Source organism: Lutra lutra, chromosome 10 (assembly GCF_902655055.1).
Source record: "Lutra lutra chromosome 10, mLutLut1.2, whole genome shotgun sequence".
In the NCBI taxonomy this organism is placed as follows: domain Eukaryota; kingdom Metazoa; phylum Chordata; class Mammalia; order Carnivora; family Mustelidae; genus Lutra; species Lutra lutra.
Window position 1 is genome coordinate 923,163 of NC_062287.1, and position 19,428 is coordinate 942,590.

The window sequence follows — 19,428 nt, forward strand, 5'->3', positions numbered from 1 at the left end:
GTGTAGCGAGGAGGCGGGCAGAGCTTCCCTCCATCACGGAAAACAGTTCTCCTCAGGAGGGCACGACGGAAGCCTCCTCTCGTGGTAAATTTTCCCGCATTAAGGACAAATGTATTTATCTTTCCACAAATTTACTAAGTGAAACCGTGACGTACGGTTGGCACGGCTGACTTCGCATCCTGGACTGACCCCGACTCTGACCGTCCTTTACTTCAATCTGGGCAGCTGGGGAGCTTGTGCCTGCCTGCCTGTCTGTCCCTGTCCTATAAGACGTGCCCGCTCTGACCAGCAGGGTTGGCCGATGGGCTGGGAGTGGCGGTGAACCTCTCAGGGCAGGCTGTCTGGGGACCGATCCCAGCAGGACCCCGTGCCCACGTGCCCCCGTGCGATTGCCGTGGGGCCCAAACGTACAGCACGGCTCACCTTCAGGCTGCTAATGACGAGGGATGGGTTTCCAGCCGCTTCTCATCCCTCTCTGGGTCACCGCCCGGGGGGCTGACCTGATTCTGGACTGGATGGACACCCCACACTCAGGCTCACCTCTGAACCTCCGACCACGTATCCTCTGCCTGCTGGAACCTGGATTTTCTGCTCAGAGCTGCTCCTCCCCCGGGCCGGTGGCCCAGTGAATGCACGCTCCGTTCTCCCAGCTGTCTGGGAAGAAGGTTGGGTTGCCCTTGACTCCGGTCTTGGTGTCACACTGCGGCCATGAGACAGAAGAGCCCATCCTGTCGTGCCCCGCTCAGGGCACACCTCACGCTCTTTCAGTGGCCAGCATCACGGCTTCCCGTCCGCCTCCTGTGTCTGCAGGGATCTTCTAAACGCAAGTCAGACGATCATCACATCGCCTCTCTTCTTGAATCTCTCTAGCTTCTCAGGTCGATAGGATGACCTGGGAGGCCCTCCATGACGGTATCCCTGTGGCTGCTCCAACTTCATCCCTTCCCCTCTGTCTCCTCCTACCCAAGTCTCTCCCCAGTCCCAGGAGCCTCTTCACAGTTACTCAGCCTCAGGGCCTTTGCGTGGAACTGTTCTTCCTGTGACACTCTTTTCCCCGAGGCATGGTTTGCTTGCTTTGTCCTTCAGATTTTAGGACTCAGGTCTTCAACAAGAGCTCCACGTAACTCACCCCAGACATCCCACACGTGTGCACCGTACTGAGTACTAGTGACACGTCAATGGGAAAACAGAAATCACAGAGTATTGGAAACAGGGGACTGACTGCAGCAAATTCATTCTAAGAGCGATGGAGGAGGCCGAGAAGCCAGAGGGGACAGTGAAGAACCCAGAGGTGAAAGAGGGACCGTATCACCTGGCCAGAGCAGAAGCTGGGGCCCTGCAGACGCAGCCACCAGGAGAGACGCTGCAGGCGACGAAGGGGAAACGGTCCTGCTCTCCCGCCAGCCCCTGGAGGAACGCACCCAGAGGCGGCCCAACCTGCGGGGGTCCCCCCCCAGCCGCCCTGACCCAGCTCCTGCCCAGCGGGGCCCAGCCTGCTCCAGGGTGTCTCAGAGCTCCCGTCAGCTGGACATACTCCCAGTTTCTGGTTTGTTTGTGGTTTCACTACCGTGACCGGCACTAGGGGCGCAGGAAGCCTGGGGCTCTGCGGTTGGGAACACGCCGGCATCCTTGGCTCCGGAGCAGAGCGTGGCACTAGGAGGGCCGCGGTGAACGTCCGAGGGGAAGCGCAGGCCTCGCAGACTGGGCGACGGCATGGAGCAGGCCCCGAAGATAGCTCCTGTCGATCCAACGAGACTGAGCCACGGCCGCGCCACCAGCCGGGTGTTACGTGAAAACCAGAGACGCCTTAGCCATAACCCAACTTGGCACATTCTCTAACACGAGGCTCCCAGAAGGTCACGTTCATCTTGAGAACCTTGTAGCGTGTGATGCACTTTCGTATGTGACCCTTCAGACCCCGGGCTCCTACTTCCCGTGCATTTTCCACGCCTGATACTTCTGTTTCTTCCTCGCGGGTTTGTCCACTTCAAGTCCTCCCTCTTGGGCTCTTTTGCTTTCTAAGTTTTAAAAATAGTTCAGGGAACCTGAAACACTGAACTCAATTTGTCAAAGAATAAGTAAATAAAACAAGCTTGAAAATAAGTCTTATACTATTTATTGCTAATAAAATTGAACACCATAGTTCAGAAATAAATAGACAAAAATAGTTTATCAACTTTCAAGATGAAAACCAAGTCTGGCTTTATGGTCACTTAAGCAATAAAAGCCACGCAAAACTATGAAGTGTGGTCAGACAGAGACATTTCTCTGTTCTGGAAACTTCTCCCTCTAAGGGAGTCTTCATTCACGGTTGCCTGTTCTGTCCAGGCTTTCCTGATCTCCTCTAGTGACTTCTGTCAGGGAAAGCTGGGTTTTTGTTTCCCTGTGGAAACTTCAGGTAGGTAGTGGTATCTGGGACTGAGAATGCACACTTAGCATTAATGACCCTGTGACCAGCTTGAGAAAGTTAAAGGTATTTTTTAGCTACTGAACTTCCTTTTTAGGATTCCTTATACCTGAAGACAAACAAGGGACTGAATTTCAGCCTAAAGATAGGTCATGTGTTTAAAAGATCTTCAAGACCGAAAGAAAAACATTCTTCCATTTCCCTGTGGAACAAGGGACTCATTCAGCTGAGAGTGGACGGAGAGCCGACCCGACAAACAGGTGACAGCGAGTTCCCTCTCCGTCTGCAGGTGAGAGGATGTTCCAACACCTTCTGTCTGTGTGAATCCACTCATGTTCCCTGTCCCTGGTTCAGATCTCCAAAATGCATAGCTCTTGTCCACACGGTCCTGTCATGTTGCTTTTGAAGCTCTTTCTTTGTTTCCAAACCTGATTACAGACCCTGGAGAAGACCGGCTCACACAGCACACTGAAATGAAGTCTGCCGGTCTGGTAAATTTGTTCCCAGTAACTGGACGGCACGGCTGGGAAGGAACTGCTTCCTGCTTTATTCCAGTTCGGGGAAACTCTGAGATCGGCTTCTCTTATTTCCCATCGCTTGTACCTCGGGATAAATCATTCAGCTCCCCTAGTAACGATGGTGCATGCTTGTCCAGCACATGCTCTGCTTGAAATCCTAACGTCACCCCTTGTCCTGAGTCGAACAACTCTCTGAGCCTGGATCTCTTCCACAGGTGGAGAAACTGAGACACGGAGAGCTCAGGAACTTGCCCAAAGTCCCACAGCTGCTAGGTGGACAAGGTGGGCCATGCGCCTGAGCCGTCCGGCTCCAGAGCCCATGACCTGCCCAGCCTCCAAGCATGCTGAGGGAAATCAAGACACTTTCTGCATGAAGGACGGTGAGCATGTATTCCGGTGCTCTTGTCTAGGAGAAAAACACATCACCTAAGCTGCTTTTCCAAGAAAGCAGAGGCCTTGATGGCACCATGAAGAGAACAAAACAAAGTTAGTTTCACTGCTACACATTCCAAAGGGAAAAATAATAGGAACATGGGTTCGTCATAGAAGGCAAAGCAGGGAGGGAGTCAGACCGAGGAGCAGGGGCTAAAGGCCTGGATGTGGCCGGGAGGGGGCTTGGCTAAGGGACAGTTGGTTGGTGGAGGGTCTTACAATCGTCTAGGATTTTGGAAGTCAAGTTTACTTATGTAAAGTTGTAAAGGCTGAGTGATATCACCTGACGTCTGGGTTATTCTTATAAATGTTTAACATAGCTCCCATAGTCAACGTGTATTCCTCAGAAAACCGTGCTTTTAGATGTTCCATTGGGTGTAAAATACGATTGTTTTTATAATTGAATCGTGTCCTCTCCTATGGATCAATATTTTTCCTGAAAATCGTGGAGAAAGTACCTGCCTGTAGCAAATCTGAGTGCAATTTCGGATGCCCCCCCAAATTATAATATCACAGGCATTTATGCCACAGACCTGAGAACAGACGCAAGGAAACAAAAGATGGTCAACCAGCGTTTGAGGGTTGACTAAGCACTACACCCCACTGCTCTTGTTAATCCGTGACACTGACACAGAATTAACATATAACACAATTCACTGATTTTATGCAGTCTGAACAAATATACTCAGCAGTGTTGCCACTGCCCCAATCATGACACAGAACACCTCCATCCTCATGTCCACAGTTGTGACACAACATCTCCATCCTCATGTCCACAATCATGACACAGAACATCTCCATCCTCATGTCCACAGTCGTGACACAACATCTCCATCCTCATGGCCACAATCATGACACAGAACATCTCCATCCTCAGGTCCACAGTCGTGACGCAGAACACCTCCATCCTCATGTCCACAGTTGTGACGCAGAACATCTCCATCCTCATGTCCCTTCACATTTAGTCTCTGCCCCTATGCCCCGCCAGTGGCGAGCAGTGATATGTTTTCTATCATTTCTCTTCTATATTTTCTAATTTGTGATGTAAAGGGAATCGTGTGATAATGAGACCTCTGTGTCTGTCTTCTTTCACTTACCAAAGGCTTTTGAGTTTCCTCCTTATGGTTGCACGTGTGGTTTCCCGTCGTCTGGATGGATGGACCACAGTTTATCCATTTACCGAGTGACGGACACTTGGGTCATTTCCAGTTTCAGCCATCATAAAGAAAGCGATCGTTGACATTTATGTACGACCGTTCACATGAGAATGTTTTCATTTTTCTCCGGTTAGCATTTAGGAATGGGGTCATAGGTCACATGGCAAGCAAATGTTTAGTGTTACAAGGAGTTACCCAACTCTTTTCTGAAGTGCCTGTCTAATGTTTTGTTCTCACTCCAAGGGAGTTTCAGTTACTTTAAGTCTTTCAGTCTTTTTGAACCATTCTACTGAGTATGCAGCAGTCACTGTGATTTGAATTAGCATTTCCTAAAGGATTAAGATGTTGAACATCTCCTTATGTGTTTACTTGCCACTCAGATAGCAAATATTCTGGCCATTTAAAAAAAGGGAGTTGTTTGTCTTCTTTTTGGGTTATAAGAATCCTTTCTATATTCAGGATATTTAATTCATCAGGGTTTTCTTCTATGGTTCATGCTTTTTACGTCCTATCTCAAAATCTCTGTTTAAGGCCACAAAAATTTTTAAATATTTTCTTCTCGAAGTTTTGTATTTTTGATTCTTCTACTAGAGGTCTGTGGCTCCTTTTGAATTAATTTTTGTAAACCATGTGAGGTAGGGGTCAAGGTTCTTTTTGTGTGTATATATGAACATTTGGTTATTCCAACACTATTTTTTACATGACTGACCTAGTATTTATTGTATTGTAAGTATTAAGCTGTACTCTTTAAAGTTTACTTTCTATTTCAAATATGCAATAACTCTTTCCTAAATCCCTTTCTAAAGGAATCTGGGAACAATGAACTCAAGGTAGGGAATGCGACTGTAGGAATTCCCAAGATTTTTCCATGCATATTTTCTATTAGCTGACACCTGCTCAATCTATCACTGCATCAGAACAAGTTCAACTGACTACTCCCCTCTCCTGGGTCAGAAAAGTCATGAAGAGCTTAACCAAGCTTTTAGTTGTAAGGGTGGAAAGGTAAAATCTAACCATTAAGAATTTAGAAATTCAGCAAGGACATGGTATAACAAAGAGGACAGGAACTTCCCATCTATGGGTTTCAGCTCAGGTGAAACCCAGTATTTCAAACACAGGGAAGAAAAGTATACATTTCTTGTATACGAGATCAGTGTGTATAAAATCTGATTTTAAACTCTCTAAGGAATGGTTAAATGCACTGGCTTATGCTTGGGAGGGTGGAGGGAACACTACTTTCCTTCTCCTACTGGTTTCCTAAGTGTTGGGGGACCACCTGTCATGTAAGACCTTTAGTATCTCTCTAGGCTCTCTCTTCCCTTTGGCAGGTGGAATAATTTATTTGACGGCGAATTTGGGAACAGAAATGTGGCACATGCAGCTCTATCCTCTTTCTTTCTCTCTGGGCTCCAAGCAACCTGTAGAAGGCTCACTTTCTTGTGGACACCTGCTTCCTTCCAGTTCTCCCCACGACTTGTGTGTAAGTACGTCTTATTCTAGAATTTGAGATTAGGAAACTAGCTTGTCCATAGGTACATTCACTAATGTAAGTTTTATCAGGAAAAAAAGGTAGCATTTTGCTGTCCGAACTGAGCACTATTTCTCAGTGGGTTCAGAATAGGGGTAGGAAGGAGGGTTGTAGTTTGTAGGGTCTCCAACTGCAAAGGTCCAGACAAAATAGGGTGCTGAAGATTGGTTTAATAACGTCTGCAGTATTCAGTTATAAGACACGCTTACTTCTTCAAGTTCACAAAGCATAAAATAGGATTAAAGTACAGTGAGAGTTTGGCTTGCACATCACAACTTCCTGCAAAAAACATCAGGCAGCTCAGGATACCCATGGGATCTTTGTCCAACAGATATCCAGAGTCAGGACCAGCAACTTGGGTGACAGAACAACTCTATTCCACTCTGAAGCAGAGTTCAGATTAAAAGACCTCTGGTGGGCGCCTGGGTGGCTCAGTGGGTTAAGCCGCTGCCTTCGGCTCAGGTCATGATCTCAGGGTCCTGGGATCGAGTCCCACATCGGGCTCTCTGCTCAGCAGGAAGCCTGCTTCCCTCTCTCTCTCTCTCTGCCTGCCTCTCCGTCTACTTGTGATCTCTCTCTGTCAAATAAATAAATAAAATCTTTAAAAAAAAAGACCTCTGGTGGTTTATTTTAGGTTTATGAATTTATTGATAACTATAGATTTTTTTCAGCACATGAACAATGCTGAGAATAAGCAAGTACAAATGCTTATGATAAAACATCTCTACTCCTCCTGAACGGACTTCTTCCTCACTGATACGAAAATTGGATGATGCGTTTAATGGTTCTTTACACCGAAACCAGGAATTGATTTTCATTATTCTGGTGATGTTCTTTGCCTTGGGGTCATATTCAAATTGCTTTGATCCACGGAAGAAATAGAAGAACCCTAGAGAGAGAGAACATCATTAGTTATCTCGTGCAACTCTATGATGGCTCCACACTTGTTGACTATAGGCATATATAGAAAAAATAATTGCACACTGTGGAGAGAAAAGGAACTCGTGTATTACTGAGATACATTTTACTTTACTATTGTCACATGAGAAATATTGTTAGTTTTATTTCCCCAAGGAAGAAGCCAAGGTCTGAACATGAATGTCAAGGGGCTTACCCCTTGTCTCGCCAGACTGTGGTTCATGCCAGAGGTTCTCATACTAGGTTTCAGAACAGTGTCTTAGCAAAGGGGGAGGAGAAGGCCCCTGTGGGTTTGGTCTTGGGCCCTATATCCTCATTTTCCTCGAGTTGTTCTGCTCTGTTTTAGGTGTTAAGGTTTGTGTGAGATTTCACTGCAATAAATGGTGGTGTCATTCAGGAAACTTTTTAGGCTCTGTTTACCCCATGTTCTAGGGGGTTATCCATGGTCTAAGTCCGAGGCTATCGCAGCATTCTGAGCACCGGGGTGCTTCTAAAGCTGTAGACTTCTGCTTCTTACCCACAGTCCTACATCCGCCTCAAAAACTCTGAAGGATTTGTCATTTCCCACACAACCCCCAAGTGCACACATTAACTACACACATGCTAGTTCGAGAGTCACTGTCCAGTTCGTGTGCTTAGTCATTCCTCACACTTAAAACTCTCCAGGGGTGTGCAGGACGCCTGGTGGGCTCAGTCGTTAAGCATCTGCCTTCAGCTCAGGTCATGATCCCAGGGTCCTGGGATGGAGTCCTGCACGGGGTTCCTTGCTCAACGGGGAGCCTGCTTCCTCCTCCACCTCTACTGTTCCCCTGCTTGTGCTCTCTTTCTCTCTGTCTCTGACAACGAAAATCTTAGAGAAACAAAAATGAAAACAACTCTTCAGGGGGTGTCTTTCAGGGGCTATCTTGGATCAATGATAAGTAAAATTAATTTTGGTACCTTTTACAGAGATTTGAAAGAGTGTAACAGAACTTAGAATTCGGTTTGTGGGAATGCCAGCCTGGGTGGAGTTTATTATTATAGGTACCTGAGAAGAGTAAAATCACATTAAAAGTTATATGCAACTAACGAATCATTGAATGCTACTGAAAAACTAATGACGCACTATATGTCGGCTAACCGAACATAATAAAAAAAAATAGTGCCAACCTCAAAGAACCCAAAAAAACAAAAAACAAAAAACCCAACCAAGGAAAATGGAAGCATTTCCACTTCTGTCTATGTTCTCTCCCAGCCACTGAGGTCTCCTGAGTACCCACAGGCTTAGGCAGTGATGCTCACCTTTGTGCTGGAAAGCAGCATCGACTCGGAGACCGATTCCTGGGAAGAACTTCACCACTCTCCGTGGGTACCCTCTGTCCATGCTCTGGGTCACTTCGTCATACCTGCAAGCAGGGATTGGAAACGTCCCCAGGGGATCTTTGCTCTGGGGAGCTGAGTCCTTCCACTGCCCCACTCGGAGTCAAAGGGGGATGTGGAGAAGCAGCAGCCCTGGTAGAGGAAAACTAATTCCGTCAACGATGAAAAACACGTCAAAGATTGTGTGTGGCTGAATCACTTGTAGTGTCTTGAAAAGAAAAAACGAGGAGTGGAAGCAAGCCGCATCCTTCGTCAGACTGATGCTATCAAATCAGAATGCGGGCTCTCAAAACAGACTCTGCACTACAGAGATCACACTGCTGGGCACCGGAGGGGAGGCGGGCGGGGGACGCAGAAACGGGAAGGAGAGGAAGGCGGGCACCTGTCGTGACAAGCACCGGGCGATGAGGGGAAGTGTCGAATCGCTGTATTGTACTAGAAACCAACATGACACTGTATCATAAGTATGTTGCAATTAAAAAAAAAACAAAACACAAAGTAAGGCTCAGCTTGCAGCTTTCCCAGATTTTGATAGGGTATATTTGTATTATCAGCAATTTGGTTGGCATCACCAGTTTTATTTTTTTTTATCTTATCTTTATTTTATTTTATTTTTTTATGTTAGAGAAAGAGCTTCGGACTCCCTGAAACATTCTTTTGTTTGGTGAATGCCATCTCCCCCAGGTGGGCTTGAACATAAATGATTTTGGAGGACTACAGGTGAGTTTTATTTCTGCCCATAAATATAAAGTGATGGTGTGTGGATGTTTTCCGCAGAATAAAACGAAGAGGTCGATTGTCTGCACACTTACCTCCAGCACCAAATGCCCGCAAAGAAGTAGGTTTTTCTGGTGCTGTGGTCGCAGACAGCCGCGTCAATTTTCTTCACATGTCTTGGAAAGCCGAGCGTGTGGATGGGTTTGGGATAATCTGGCAAGACAGCATATCCTCTGATCACCCAGAAGCTGTCATCTAGGAAGAGAGAAAGTGATTATCTTCTCATCTGCTACCTAGAGGGAAAAACAGGTGTCCTAAGAAACTCGAAAATAACTAGATGTCTCATTTCTTGGGATTCTGTCATCTCCTGTCCCACTTATTCTTACTGCCTTCTTGAGCTGCCTTTATCATTCCGACTCACGCATGACACACACCGACAGTCAAGCAACAGGCTCGCTAGTGTGCGGACTGGTGATGTCTCTGACTCTGACAACCCAGTCAGCTTCATTTGTACACAATCTCCTAGATTCCAGCCCTCGGCTATTCGCAAAGGCAAGTAATCTGATGAAATCCATATAAAAACAGCATTGAAAAAATGTAAGATTCCAGGTAAATTTGAATTTCAAATGAACACTGGCTGACTTTTACTATAAGGATATTAAAATATTACAAGGGACCTGCTCATAATAAAAAAATTGTGTGTTTTATCTAAAATTCAATGTGTCTTGTATTTTTATTTGCCAAATCTGATAATCCTAGTAAAAAAGAAATATAAAAGAGGGATGGGTTCTCTTTATTTGGCAGAAAAAAGATCGTTATTTTAGTTTTTACCATACAGGTTTCTTTTAGCTGTGGTGTAGTTGGGACAATGTTCGTCTTCACAGCCACAGAGAACCCTGGGTAGTTTTTCTTTCTGTAGGAACCTACGGCCAAAGAACTCTCCATTTGCCTCACACATGGATTTTGTGTTCCTTGCCCCAAACACCCACCGACCGGTTCACGTATCCAGAGACAGAAGAAAAAGCACGATGGGCAAAGTTACCTTTAAACACTAGAATCTTATCGTTGGGGCTCTCGTATGCAGCTTGGATATCCACTGGCAGGGAGGGCCAGAATGAAGAGATCAGTTCAAATTCAACGTCCGAGATATCGTAGTAAATCCGCCACACATGCCTGTGTTAAAAAACAACAAAAAAGCACTTTACACAAACAGCGTATATTGTGGTGGAAACACTGTAATCTAGGCTTCTCTTTTGATTAGATTCCCCTCAAATAATTTAGAGCATTCACACACTTCTCCTCAGCCGATGTAGGTGGTTGTGAGTTCACGTCTCCTATGGCACTACCAAGGTCAAGACACGCCTGTGAGCTTGCTCTCCTGGGAACCAAGAGTAGCAACCGCTCATAGAAATATCGATGCTCAGAGCTCAGGGACCTTGTTTTTGCCAAATCAGCGATGCTCAAAGTTCCAAGGCAACAGCAAGCATCTCAGAAGAAGCTTTCAGTCTGATGTTCGCTAGAATAAAGACTTGTGAGCATTGCGCGGTAAAATATTTCCTCAGATGTTCCCCTCAGGCTGTAAAGTTCTGAGTCTATGAACAAGACCGAAAAGCCCTTCCCGTGCTGGGCTGCCCCTCTCTGACGTCCCGGCCAAGTGGCCTCAGCCCCCACGGCGTGGAGCATGGCATCCAAGGGCTGTCTCGCTGTGGGTGGAAGGGGACAGATTTCAAATATTCTTTCCTTGTGCCCCTGTGCTTGTGAGATGGTCTGTGTCCCAATACTGAGCTCTGAAAACGCAGTCATGGTACACAGAGCCGACAGGCCACGTTGCCACTGCAGCCCAGTGAGCTGTCCGAGGGGAGAGAGGAGTGCTCCCACCCCGGCGATCGCGTCCCTGCTGCCACGTGAAGGAACGGTCTGATCATTCATGTTTCCCAGCTGGCGCTCTCGCTGGAAAAAAGACCTAACTTTTATCATCTGCTGCTTTCCAGGGTGCAAATGCCCCAACCATGGCCAGTTCCAGGCTACAGAAGCGATGCGAAGTGGTTTGCAATCCTCCCCCAACTTTAACCATTGGCTCCTGAAATGAAATTGGTTCCTGAAATGGTCAGCTCCCGCACCACTGGGATGGGTGTACGGTTTTAGCGAAGAGGTCACTGAAAATGATCCTACTTCACCTTCTTATACAACGGCAATTAAAAATTTGCTTAACAACACTTAAAAATTAATTTATCGAACAAGCAAGAGATATATACACATAGTAAAGTATTCCAAAGAGTATGGACAGTTATAAAATGAAAATGAAAAGGAACACATTCTCCTCCATATCTGTGATTTCCTCCCTATTTACCCCCAAATCTCTTGAAAAGTAAAATATTCATAGGAAGTTGAGGTATTTAAGGGAATGGGTTTACCTGCCTTTAAAGAACATTACTTCTCTGCGAAAGGTGGTGATAGCGTCAAAAGTCAAATAAGGGTCACAGGCATGGGGTACAGTGGCCTCCTTTGGCTTAGCAGATGTCTTAGGTAGACTCCCTTTGATGAGAAAAGAAAGGGCACCGTGAATTCAGAAGGCATGTGGAAATACCTAGAGAAGGATCTTACCCAAGTGGGTGTTTTCTTCATGGTGATATTTCAAGAAGTGATTTTTTCACTTCCTTTCTGGAAATCTTCCTACTGAGTTCACTTATATTCTGATTTCTGAGGTTGCTCACCGTAGATGGACTGGATCCCATTGATATCGTCCTGAGAAAGCGGGTACTTGTTAGGATCCAGGGAGACGTAATTTGGAAACATCAAAGCTGTTTGATCATTGGAGTGAGAGAGTCCCAGTGCATGGCCAAATTCATGAGCAGCCACAAGAAATAAGCTGAATCCTTAACAAAACCAGGAAAGACATGGGTATTTGGGTCAGTCAAAAGGAGAATGGTTGCATCTGAGGTTAAGAAGTAGCCAAGCGGAGAGAAGGAAAGGCTTGCCATAGAGTGGATAATTGGTCTATGTGCCATCATTTGTCTGGGGAGTATTTCAACATTAGTCATATCATGATCATATGATCATGAACATATACGATCAAGAACAACAAGATGGCAGGAAACAGGTATGTGAGAAGTAGATATTACTCCAAAAATAAAAAAGGAGAAGCCACCAGTTTTTGGTTGTTGATGGGTTATACTGTGTGTCTGGTCACATTTATCCTACTTGTATCCTGCGGAAGTCCTCCCTGCCGTAGGATCAAGTCCTTGCCATCACCATGATCTAGTCCCTGCCTTTGTATCAGGCTCATACTTTGTTTTCGTATTTCATGAGCTAACTATATGCAATCATTTTCATCTCTCATCCATGCCATGCTCCTTCTAATCTCTCTGGCTTCCTACCTCCATCCCCTCTACCCAGAACATCACCTCTCCCACCCTGTGTGCCGAGCTCTCTCACTTGTTGCTCAGGAAATCCCTTTAGAATCAGCTCGTGTGTGAGGCTTTTCTTAGGCGCCCCTCCTCTCCTGGCTGAGTTAAAGGCACCTTTCTGCGTTTCCATAGACTCGGTGTTGAATTCTGCCATAGCACATGAAGGGCTGCACTGACCACTTCCATGAAGTTGTGCATCTTTTCAGGGACTGCATCTTAGCCACCGTTTTTCTCCGGTGACTGCTAACCTGCCTGTCAGTAGTGGGCACTTCATAATGGTGGCTGGATGTCCCGGTGTTTATGTGGATGAAAGAATGCTTGGATATGCCTCCTACACACCCATACTGGAAGTCTCTGCATGCAGGCGAAACTGCCCTTTTCTCTGTCTCTCCCACTAGCCTGTAAGGTTCTAAACATAAAAGGCTGTCCTTGGACTTGCAATTCAGCCTATGGACCCTAAAGAAAAGGCCGAGCCTTTTTTGATGGAGCCTTGTCCAATGATGCCGGCACAAATGAGCACAGAATGACCAGGGATTATATTACGGTCCTTCGGGCTTCTCTGCTCTGGCCTCGGCTGGTGCCCCTCGTCTGGCTGGCAGTGTCGCTGCGTGTGCGTTTGGACAAGATGGGACAAGGGACTCTTTGAAAAGATAATTCAAACTCAAGTCATCTCATGACTTTCAAACCTTTATCCTGGCTTTTCAGACACTGCGTGGTCTGGACCCTATTCACCGTTTCCACCACAATTCTGCTGCTTGAGTCGGTTGGGCTGTGCTTTCAGGAGTGCTCCGCAGCCGAGTGCCTGCTTAGCCTCCAGCTCAGGTCTGCCGTCACTTCCTCCTCGACCTGTGTTCCCGTTCCCATTTCTTCTCCGTGCTCCTACCGCTTTGCTATCATTTCTTTTACCCCGGGGTGGGTCACGCTGATTTAACTACTGTTTGAGATTACGTGTGCTCTAGGCTGTAAAACCCTGAAGGCAAGGGTCAGTTGTGTGCTCCAGCTGTAGTGCCGAGCTGGCTCATGACGGCTGTCTGGTAAAGGATTTCTGATTGACTTTGTTTACCAAAATTGTGGAGCATCTATCATGTGCTGGTTTGCAGAAACTACAGAACGACTCACAGACTGTCTGGACTGAACTGTGTGATCGGAGAGACCACACATCAGGAGAGCCATAGCCTCTGCTTTCCTGGGACCCTGGAAACCAGACCCCAGACCCAAGGCAACTATTGTCAATGACAGAAAATGAAATGGAGAGAACCCAGAGTCTACGGAACCTGCTCCCTTGTAGGATACACATATTTTTACTGTAGTAAAGTTTTGTTTCTTGTTTGAGAAGTAATAAAAAAAATTCCTATTTTAGTACCAGGCAGGCATGAGATGAAATCAACTCATTTGGTCTAAAGGAATAGGTTGAGTAAGGTTTGGGGTCTAATTCCTCGGCAGGTGGGCAAGTGTTAGAAGAGGAAGTTCATGCCTTTGAATCGACCTTCCAGGCGCTGCGAGCCCACACGCCATCCTTCAGTCACGAACTCAGAATCCCAGCCCCTATAGTCTTCTTCTGTCCTGAAGCCACAGGTGACTTCTACCCTTGCTACAACACACGGCCCACACTGACTTGTAGGGTGCGGTCCGGGCCCCTCAGCACACAAGGTCATGAACCTGTGAAGGCCTGGAACTTGTCTGGTACAATTCTGTGGTCGGTCTAGTACAACTCCAGGGTCTTGCATGGTTCCAGGCACATGGCAGACCTTCAGGCACTGTGGGCACATGCGTGCGTGTGTGAGCACGCGGAGAAGGCCCAGATCCGGAAAGGATCAGCGTCTTCATGAGGACACTGTGTGGGTAATAAGGTCCTGACGTGAAGAGCACCGTTATCTAATAGATACCGAAACATCCATCAGTGAATATGGAAACTGTGGGGCAACTGGGAAGTAAAAAACAACTAATTGTGAAGCCATTTCAGGGATTCTTTTGAACAAGATTCTGCTCACGAAGAGAATTGGGCTCACCTGCTCCATCCTTGGTCCAGTTTTCGTCCTCATCGAAGTGAGTGTCTCCACCCAGACCCAGACCTGGAGGAAAGGCATGTCCAAGGACTCCCAGGGGGCCATCAAAATAACGAGGGCACCGGCCATGCACTGAGACACAGGTCACAGGGGGAGAAAGGTCAGCCTGTCCAAATCTCCTGAGATGGAAATAGCCAGACTTTTCCCTCTGCCGGAAACCTTACCTCGGGTCCTAAAGGCAATCATGATGTCCGCAACCCCCTTGAAAGTCTTGGTGAACGTCAGCGGAGTCACTCGGCTCCACACCTCAAGGCCGCTCTGGATGGCCTCGTCCACATCTGCCCGGGCCATATCTGGAGTGTAGTTGACGATTCTTCAAAAATTACAGAAACAGATGCGTCGGTGATGGCACATGCATGTAGACACACAAAGACAAAATGATCGTTTCTTATAAATCACACACAGCGGTCACTGATAGCATCATGCCGCTCTTATGTTAGTATTTAAACAAAGTATATTTCCATATGCTCTGTGACCCGATCCTGTCATCTGCTCATGCATCGCGGAGTGGAACAAGATGTCAACAAACAAGCCTCAGAGAGGTTCTGTGACTTCCCTGAGATCACATCCTGACGGGGGAGCACCCCTCTCCGGAGCGGCCTTGGGGTTCACGAGCGGAGATCTGCGTTCTCGGCGTTCTCAGCGGCTCAAGGACATCAGTCTCACGCTCGCGTCATATGCAAAGAGTCTCCCTTGAGAGCTTGAAAGACTCAGTTCCTCAGGAAAAGACTTCCCTCTGGCTTCCATTCCCTGTCTTGCTAGAGCTATGATTATTTTAATTCCTAAGACTCAATACAGTGAAGGAAGAGCTAGGAGACGTGTTCTTTGGGGCCCGCGGGAGGGCTCGAGAGCCACAGTCACGGCCACCGACTCAGGTGGGAAGCACACGCCACCCTCTTTCTGCCAGTGAGCCGGCCCCCTGTCCCCGGCACGCCTGGGGTGGACTCCCCTCTCCGCCCGGGCTCCACCTGAGGTTTGACGATGCTAGCCGGAGGCATCTCTAACATGAACTGGCTGAACTCCAGGCTCTTCCCATCTTCTCCCGAGCATGCTTGAGCCGTCGCTTCAGCCGTCAGCAGTCCGACGGCCGAGCTCCGGGTCCCGAGTGTGTATGCAAGTGGCCCCCAGTCCTGAGTGTGTATTCGAGTGGCCCAGGCGGGAGATTGAAGCGTATCTGCCAGAGCCAGTCTGCTGGGAAGACTTGGGGATGCTTCGATAACCTCTGTCTCAGTGTCTGTTTCAGGTGGTCCCAGCAGGGCTGCCTACATCCCAGCGTCGCAGGGAGGATGGAGCAAATGAGATCAGTGGACCTAGGAAGTGCTCGGTAAAATAAACTGTTACGGTCCTGTGGTTTTGGACCGGGGTGCTGCGGGAGACAGTATGCGCAGGTGTTACCTGTATGTGAGGTTGTGTCTTCCCCATCCTGGAAGGGTGTAACCGTACTGACCCACATCTGGCACTCCGCACCTCGGTGTCCTCATGATCTCCAGGGTGTGTGAGTCGAGTTGTCCAGTCACTGTCAGTCCAAAAAATGCTTGCATTTCCCGAATCTTGCCATCTAAGAGACTCCCGTTCTTGCTTTGAACAAGAGGACTCCCTTCTATTTCAAGAGAGTAGAATTGGTTGAGATATGCCTGATCAAAGAGAGAGAAAAAATAAAGGAGGACACAAACTACAGGACAGCACATCTGTATCTCCGGATAAAACAGAATCACCTGAAATCCTTTTTGGCAGTGGGTGGGAAGAAAGACGTAAGGAGTGAGGGGAGAGAAGGAGGGGGGAGGGAAGGAGAAAGGAAGGAAGCAGAGTCAGCCTGCCTTTCCAGCTCTCCACGAGTGGCTGAGCCCGTGGGACCGGGGTTACTCAGCCCATGCAGCCCACACAACTCCACGCCTGCAGGGAGGACAATCAGTGGATTCTATGTGTTAAATGACCGCACAGCTTAGACACCACTGCCTGCCCCTGCATTTGGGTGTTCCCTTGAAACAAATTCTAGAAGAGGTATGTGGTTGTTCTTTTTGCAGATGTGATTAATTTAACCAAATATGGTAAATTGACTGGACTGATTTTTAGAGGGAATCTCCAAGGCCAAGTATTTGGACGCATGGAGGGGTAAGGACCTAGAGTTGGAGGTCGGTCCCCCTAGCTGGTATGATATTCCTGTGGAGAGACCCCATTTCTCCCAGGGCTGTTCCCTTTCTCCTCCCTCGGTCTCTGCCGGGACCCACGGTTTGAAGTGGCAGCAAATCTCCTTTCCTTTCCCACCCCCAGGTTCCGCCCCACACACGGTTACTTGGTGTCCTTGAGTTAGGGGAAAGTACCAGAATCTTTTGCAGGAATTTGCTGTCTTGTTAGGTTCCAAGGCAACCAAGAAAATTAATTTTTTATCGATAGCCCTTATTAACATATATCGAGACACATACCTGCACCAGCCGTGCGTTCTTGTCCGTGTCCATCTTTCGGTCTATAGGAAATGCAGAAGAAAACGTTATAAGGAGCCAAAATCGAAGCAGAAGTCTCTTCATTCCGCTCTCCTTTCTGCCAAAGCCTGTTTCTGTTTCCACGGAATTCAGAAAACAAGAGTAAGACGTGGCATGACTTGGCTTGTATTGTCACTTAATTAATACCAGAAAAGGACATTTGCCATGAAGTGTGTCATGATAAGCCCTTTCCCCTTAGGTTAACTTGATTTTGCAATCATGATCTGCAGTTTCTGAGGAAACACAGTCACTGTTGATTACTGAATTGCATAGAGTAGGGAGCCAGCCTCCAAGTTACTGTTGTCCTTGCAAAGTTGGAGCTCTTCTTATCTTTGACATTCTGGAGAGTTTATAAAGTAATTTTCTTTTGAACGAAACACCAGGATATCTTTGCTAGAAAGGTATCATGAAAATACAATTGAATCAAGCGTCAGATTGCCGTAATTAACCAGGATAAACAACCCATGTTTGCGGGGCACCTGCTATCAGCCTGTCACCGTAAACCGAAGCATGAATGAGATGCAGTTCCCATCTTGTTGGGAAATTCAGACACGTACAGACATTAATATCAGGCAAAACTGAGACGGATGGCAAAATGTGCATGGAAGATTCCAGAGTGGAGAAAAGCCAAAGAGAGGGTCACTGCTGATGGGCGTGCCCCAGCGGCTCGGCCAGGTGGGGCTTCCAATGGGTCCTGAAGAAGGAAATGGGTAGGATGGGGATGGGACAGGGGGTGTGTGGCGGGAGCCCATAGGAGGCAGGTAGCTCAGCAGAGATGCACTTTGGGAGGTCTGGCCAATTAGAGCCAATACACTTGAAGACAGCCAAGGGAGATGGGGGCAGGCGCTGGAAAGCGTGCAAGGAAAATGAGTGTTTTCAATCTTCTTGTGCTTAAGAACGTCCCTTATTCCATCCTGACACCTGATCGAGAGTGTACTGAAGTAAATTTTCTTTCAGATGTTAGAAGCACTCTTGACTGGTTTTCTAGAATCTAGTGCTGCTGCTGGGAAGTCTTTTATTCTGATTCTTCATTTTTTTCTCCTGAAAGATGTTGGAAATATTCTCTTTATGCAGCTATCCTGAAATTTCATACTGAAGTCTCTTGTGGTTTTCTTTCTTTCTTTCTTTTTCTTCTCCCATTAATGTTGCTGGGCAGTAAGCAGACCCTTTCACTATGAAAATTTCCAGAAAATTTTCCTCTGTCATTTCGATAATTTTTTCCCACTCAATTTTCCCTTCCCTTTTCTGGAATGCACATCTTTTGGACCTCATTGATTGAAACTCTGTGCTCCAATATTTCTTTCACTGTTCTCTGCCAACATTATTTTCCAGCCCAGTTGTGTTTTTAGTTTCCAAGAGTTCTTTATAATTCTCTGAATGTTTTATTTATTTTCTTGCATTTTGTTAGTGGTTTTTGGATGTAGAATATGCCCTATCTTTTGAGAATGTATAGTATTTTTAACTGTATCTTGACATTTTGCTTTGCTCCCAGAATTGTCTCTATTTCTTCAAAGTTTCTTTCTGGGTGCCTGTTTCTCATATTAGAAGATTTTTTTCACACGTTTGGAGACTTTGTGTGTTACAGGCAGCGGGAAGGAGGACGGCAGAGTAAGCAAGTTCCCAGTGTCTTTCCAGAAGCCCACACAATACTCTGCATATGCATTTTGGCAAGAAATTAAACACTGGCCGCATCTGCCAGCAGGAGCACAGAATGTATTCCGTTCGTTGGATGTATCGCGATCACAAGTGAAATTGGGGTGTTGTCACAACAAAGGAGGGGGGGAGAAAGTGTTAACAGAGGTCAGTGGGCTGCTAAATTCCTCCAGAGAAGACTTCTCCAGTTTCCCAACATTTTAACTTCCCATCAACAAGATGCAGGAGGTATCTCTGGCATGGCTTCTGCTTTCTTCCTAAGTGTCACCTAGACCCACCCTAGGCAGGAGGGAACAGATGCACAAATACCCAGTTTCCCATCCCTTCCAGATTTCAACAGACAAAGGTGTTGGGTAGGCTTCTCAGGAGGTCCGGCTGGCATCAAACCTCTGTTGCCCATCATAGAAACCTCAACAGCGCCCTTGTGTTGGCTTTTCTCCTTTTACTCACTCTGCCTGCTGCCTCACTCCTGCTTCCTGGGAACGTGTCCCCAGTAAAAATAACCACACCAAGGTCTGGAGTTAGGCTTTGCTTTTGAAGAAATTTAACCCAAGGTAAAAAGTCCTCTCATGACTTAAGTTCTGAGCTCAGATTCTTGGAGCTCTTGTATTTACATAAAATGTCAGTGTATCGCTTCTCGGCCTTTTGGCTAAGATCAAGTGTAAAATGTCAGTGTAACAGCCAGAAAATACCACACAAAGAGGACTTTTAAAAAGGAGTAATTTTTGATTTCTTTGTTTCACTTCTTATTGTGGTTCGCTTTCAAGGACTCTCTGAAATGTGGTT

General features: G+C 46.8%; 1 protein-coding gene across 2 annotated transcripts; it reads right to left on the reverse strand.

Moving 5' to 3' along the window:
* Nucleotides 1–6,392: 6,392 nt before the first annotated feature.
* MMP27 (matrix metallopeptidase 27) lies at nucleotides 6,393–17,052 on the reverse strand. 2 transcript variants are annotated; one of them, XM_047692012.1, is made up of 11 exons: nucleotides 16,933–17,052; nucleotides 15,905–16,143; nucleotides 14,674–14,822; nucleotides 14,453–14,581; nucleotides 11,751–11,912; nucleotides 11,451–11,571; nucleotides 10,079–10,209; nucleotides 9,132–9,249; nucleotides 8,242–8,345; nucleotides 6,658–6,931; nucleotides 6,393–6,451 (listed from the first exon to the last, which is right to left on the reverse strand). In XM_047692012.1, the coding sequence occupies exons 1-10, from the start codon at nucleotides 17,032–17,034 to the stop codon at nucleotides 6,687–6,689; spliced, it is 1,500 nt and encodes a 499-aa protein (XP_047547968.1). In that variant the 5' UTR covers nucleotides 17,035–17,052; the 3' UTR covers nucleotides 6,393–6,451; nucleotides 6,658–6,686. The 2 variants fall into 2 exon arrangements, with proteins under 2 accessions (XP_047547968.1, XP_047547967.1); XM_047692011.1 differs by having other exon boundaries at nucleotides 9,132–9,291.
* Between the last annotated feature and the right edge of the window lie 2,376 nt (nucleotides 17,053–19,428).

Excerpts from the sequence above, each read along its gene's own strand:
- MMP27 (XM_047692011.1), bottom strand. The coding sequence starts at position 17,034 with ATGAAGAGACTTCTGCTTCGATTTTGGCTCCTTATAACGTTTTCTTCT. Across the intron at positions 16,144-16,932 it reads AGAACGCACGGCTGGTGCAG|GCATATCTCAACCAATTCTA; the intron begins GTATGTGTCTCG and ends CTCTTTGATCAG. Across the intron at positions 10,210-11,450 it reads GTAATGTTCTTTAAAGGCAG|GCATGTGTGGCGGATTTACT; the intron begins GTAAACCCATTC and ends TTTTTAACACAG.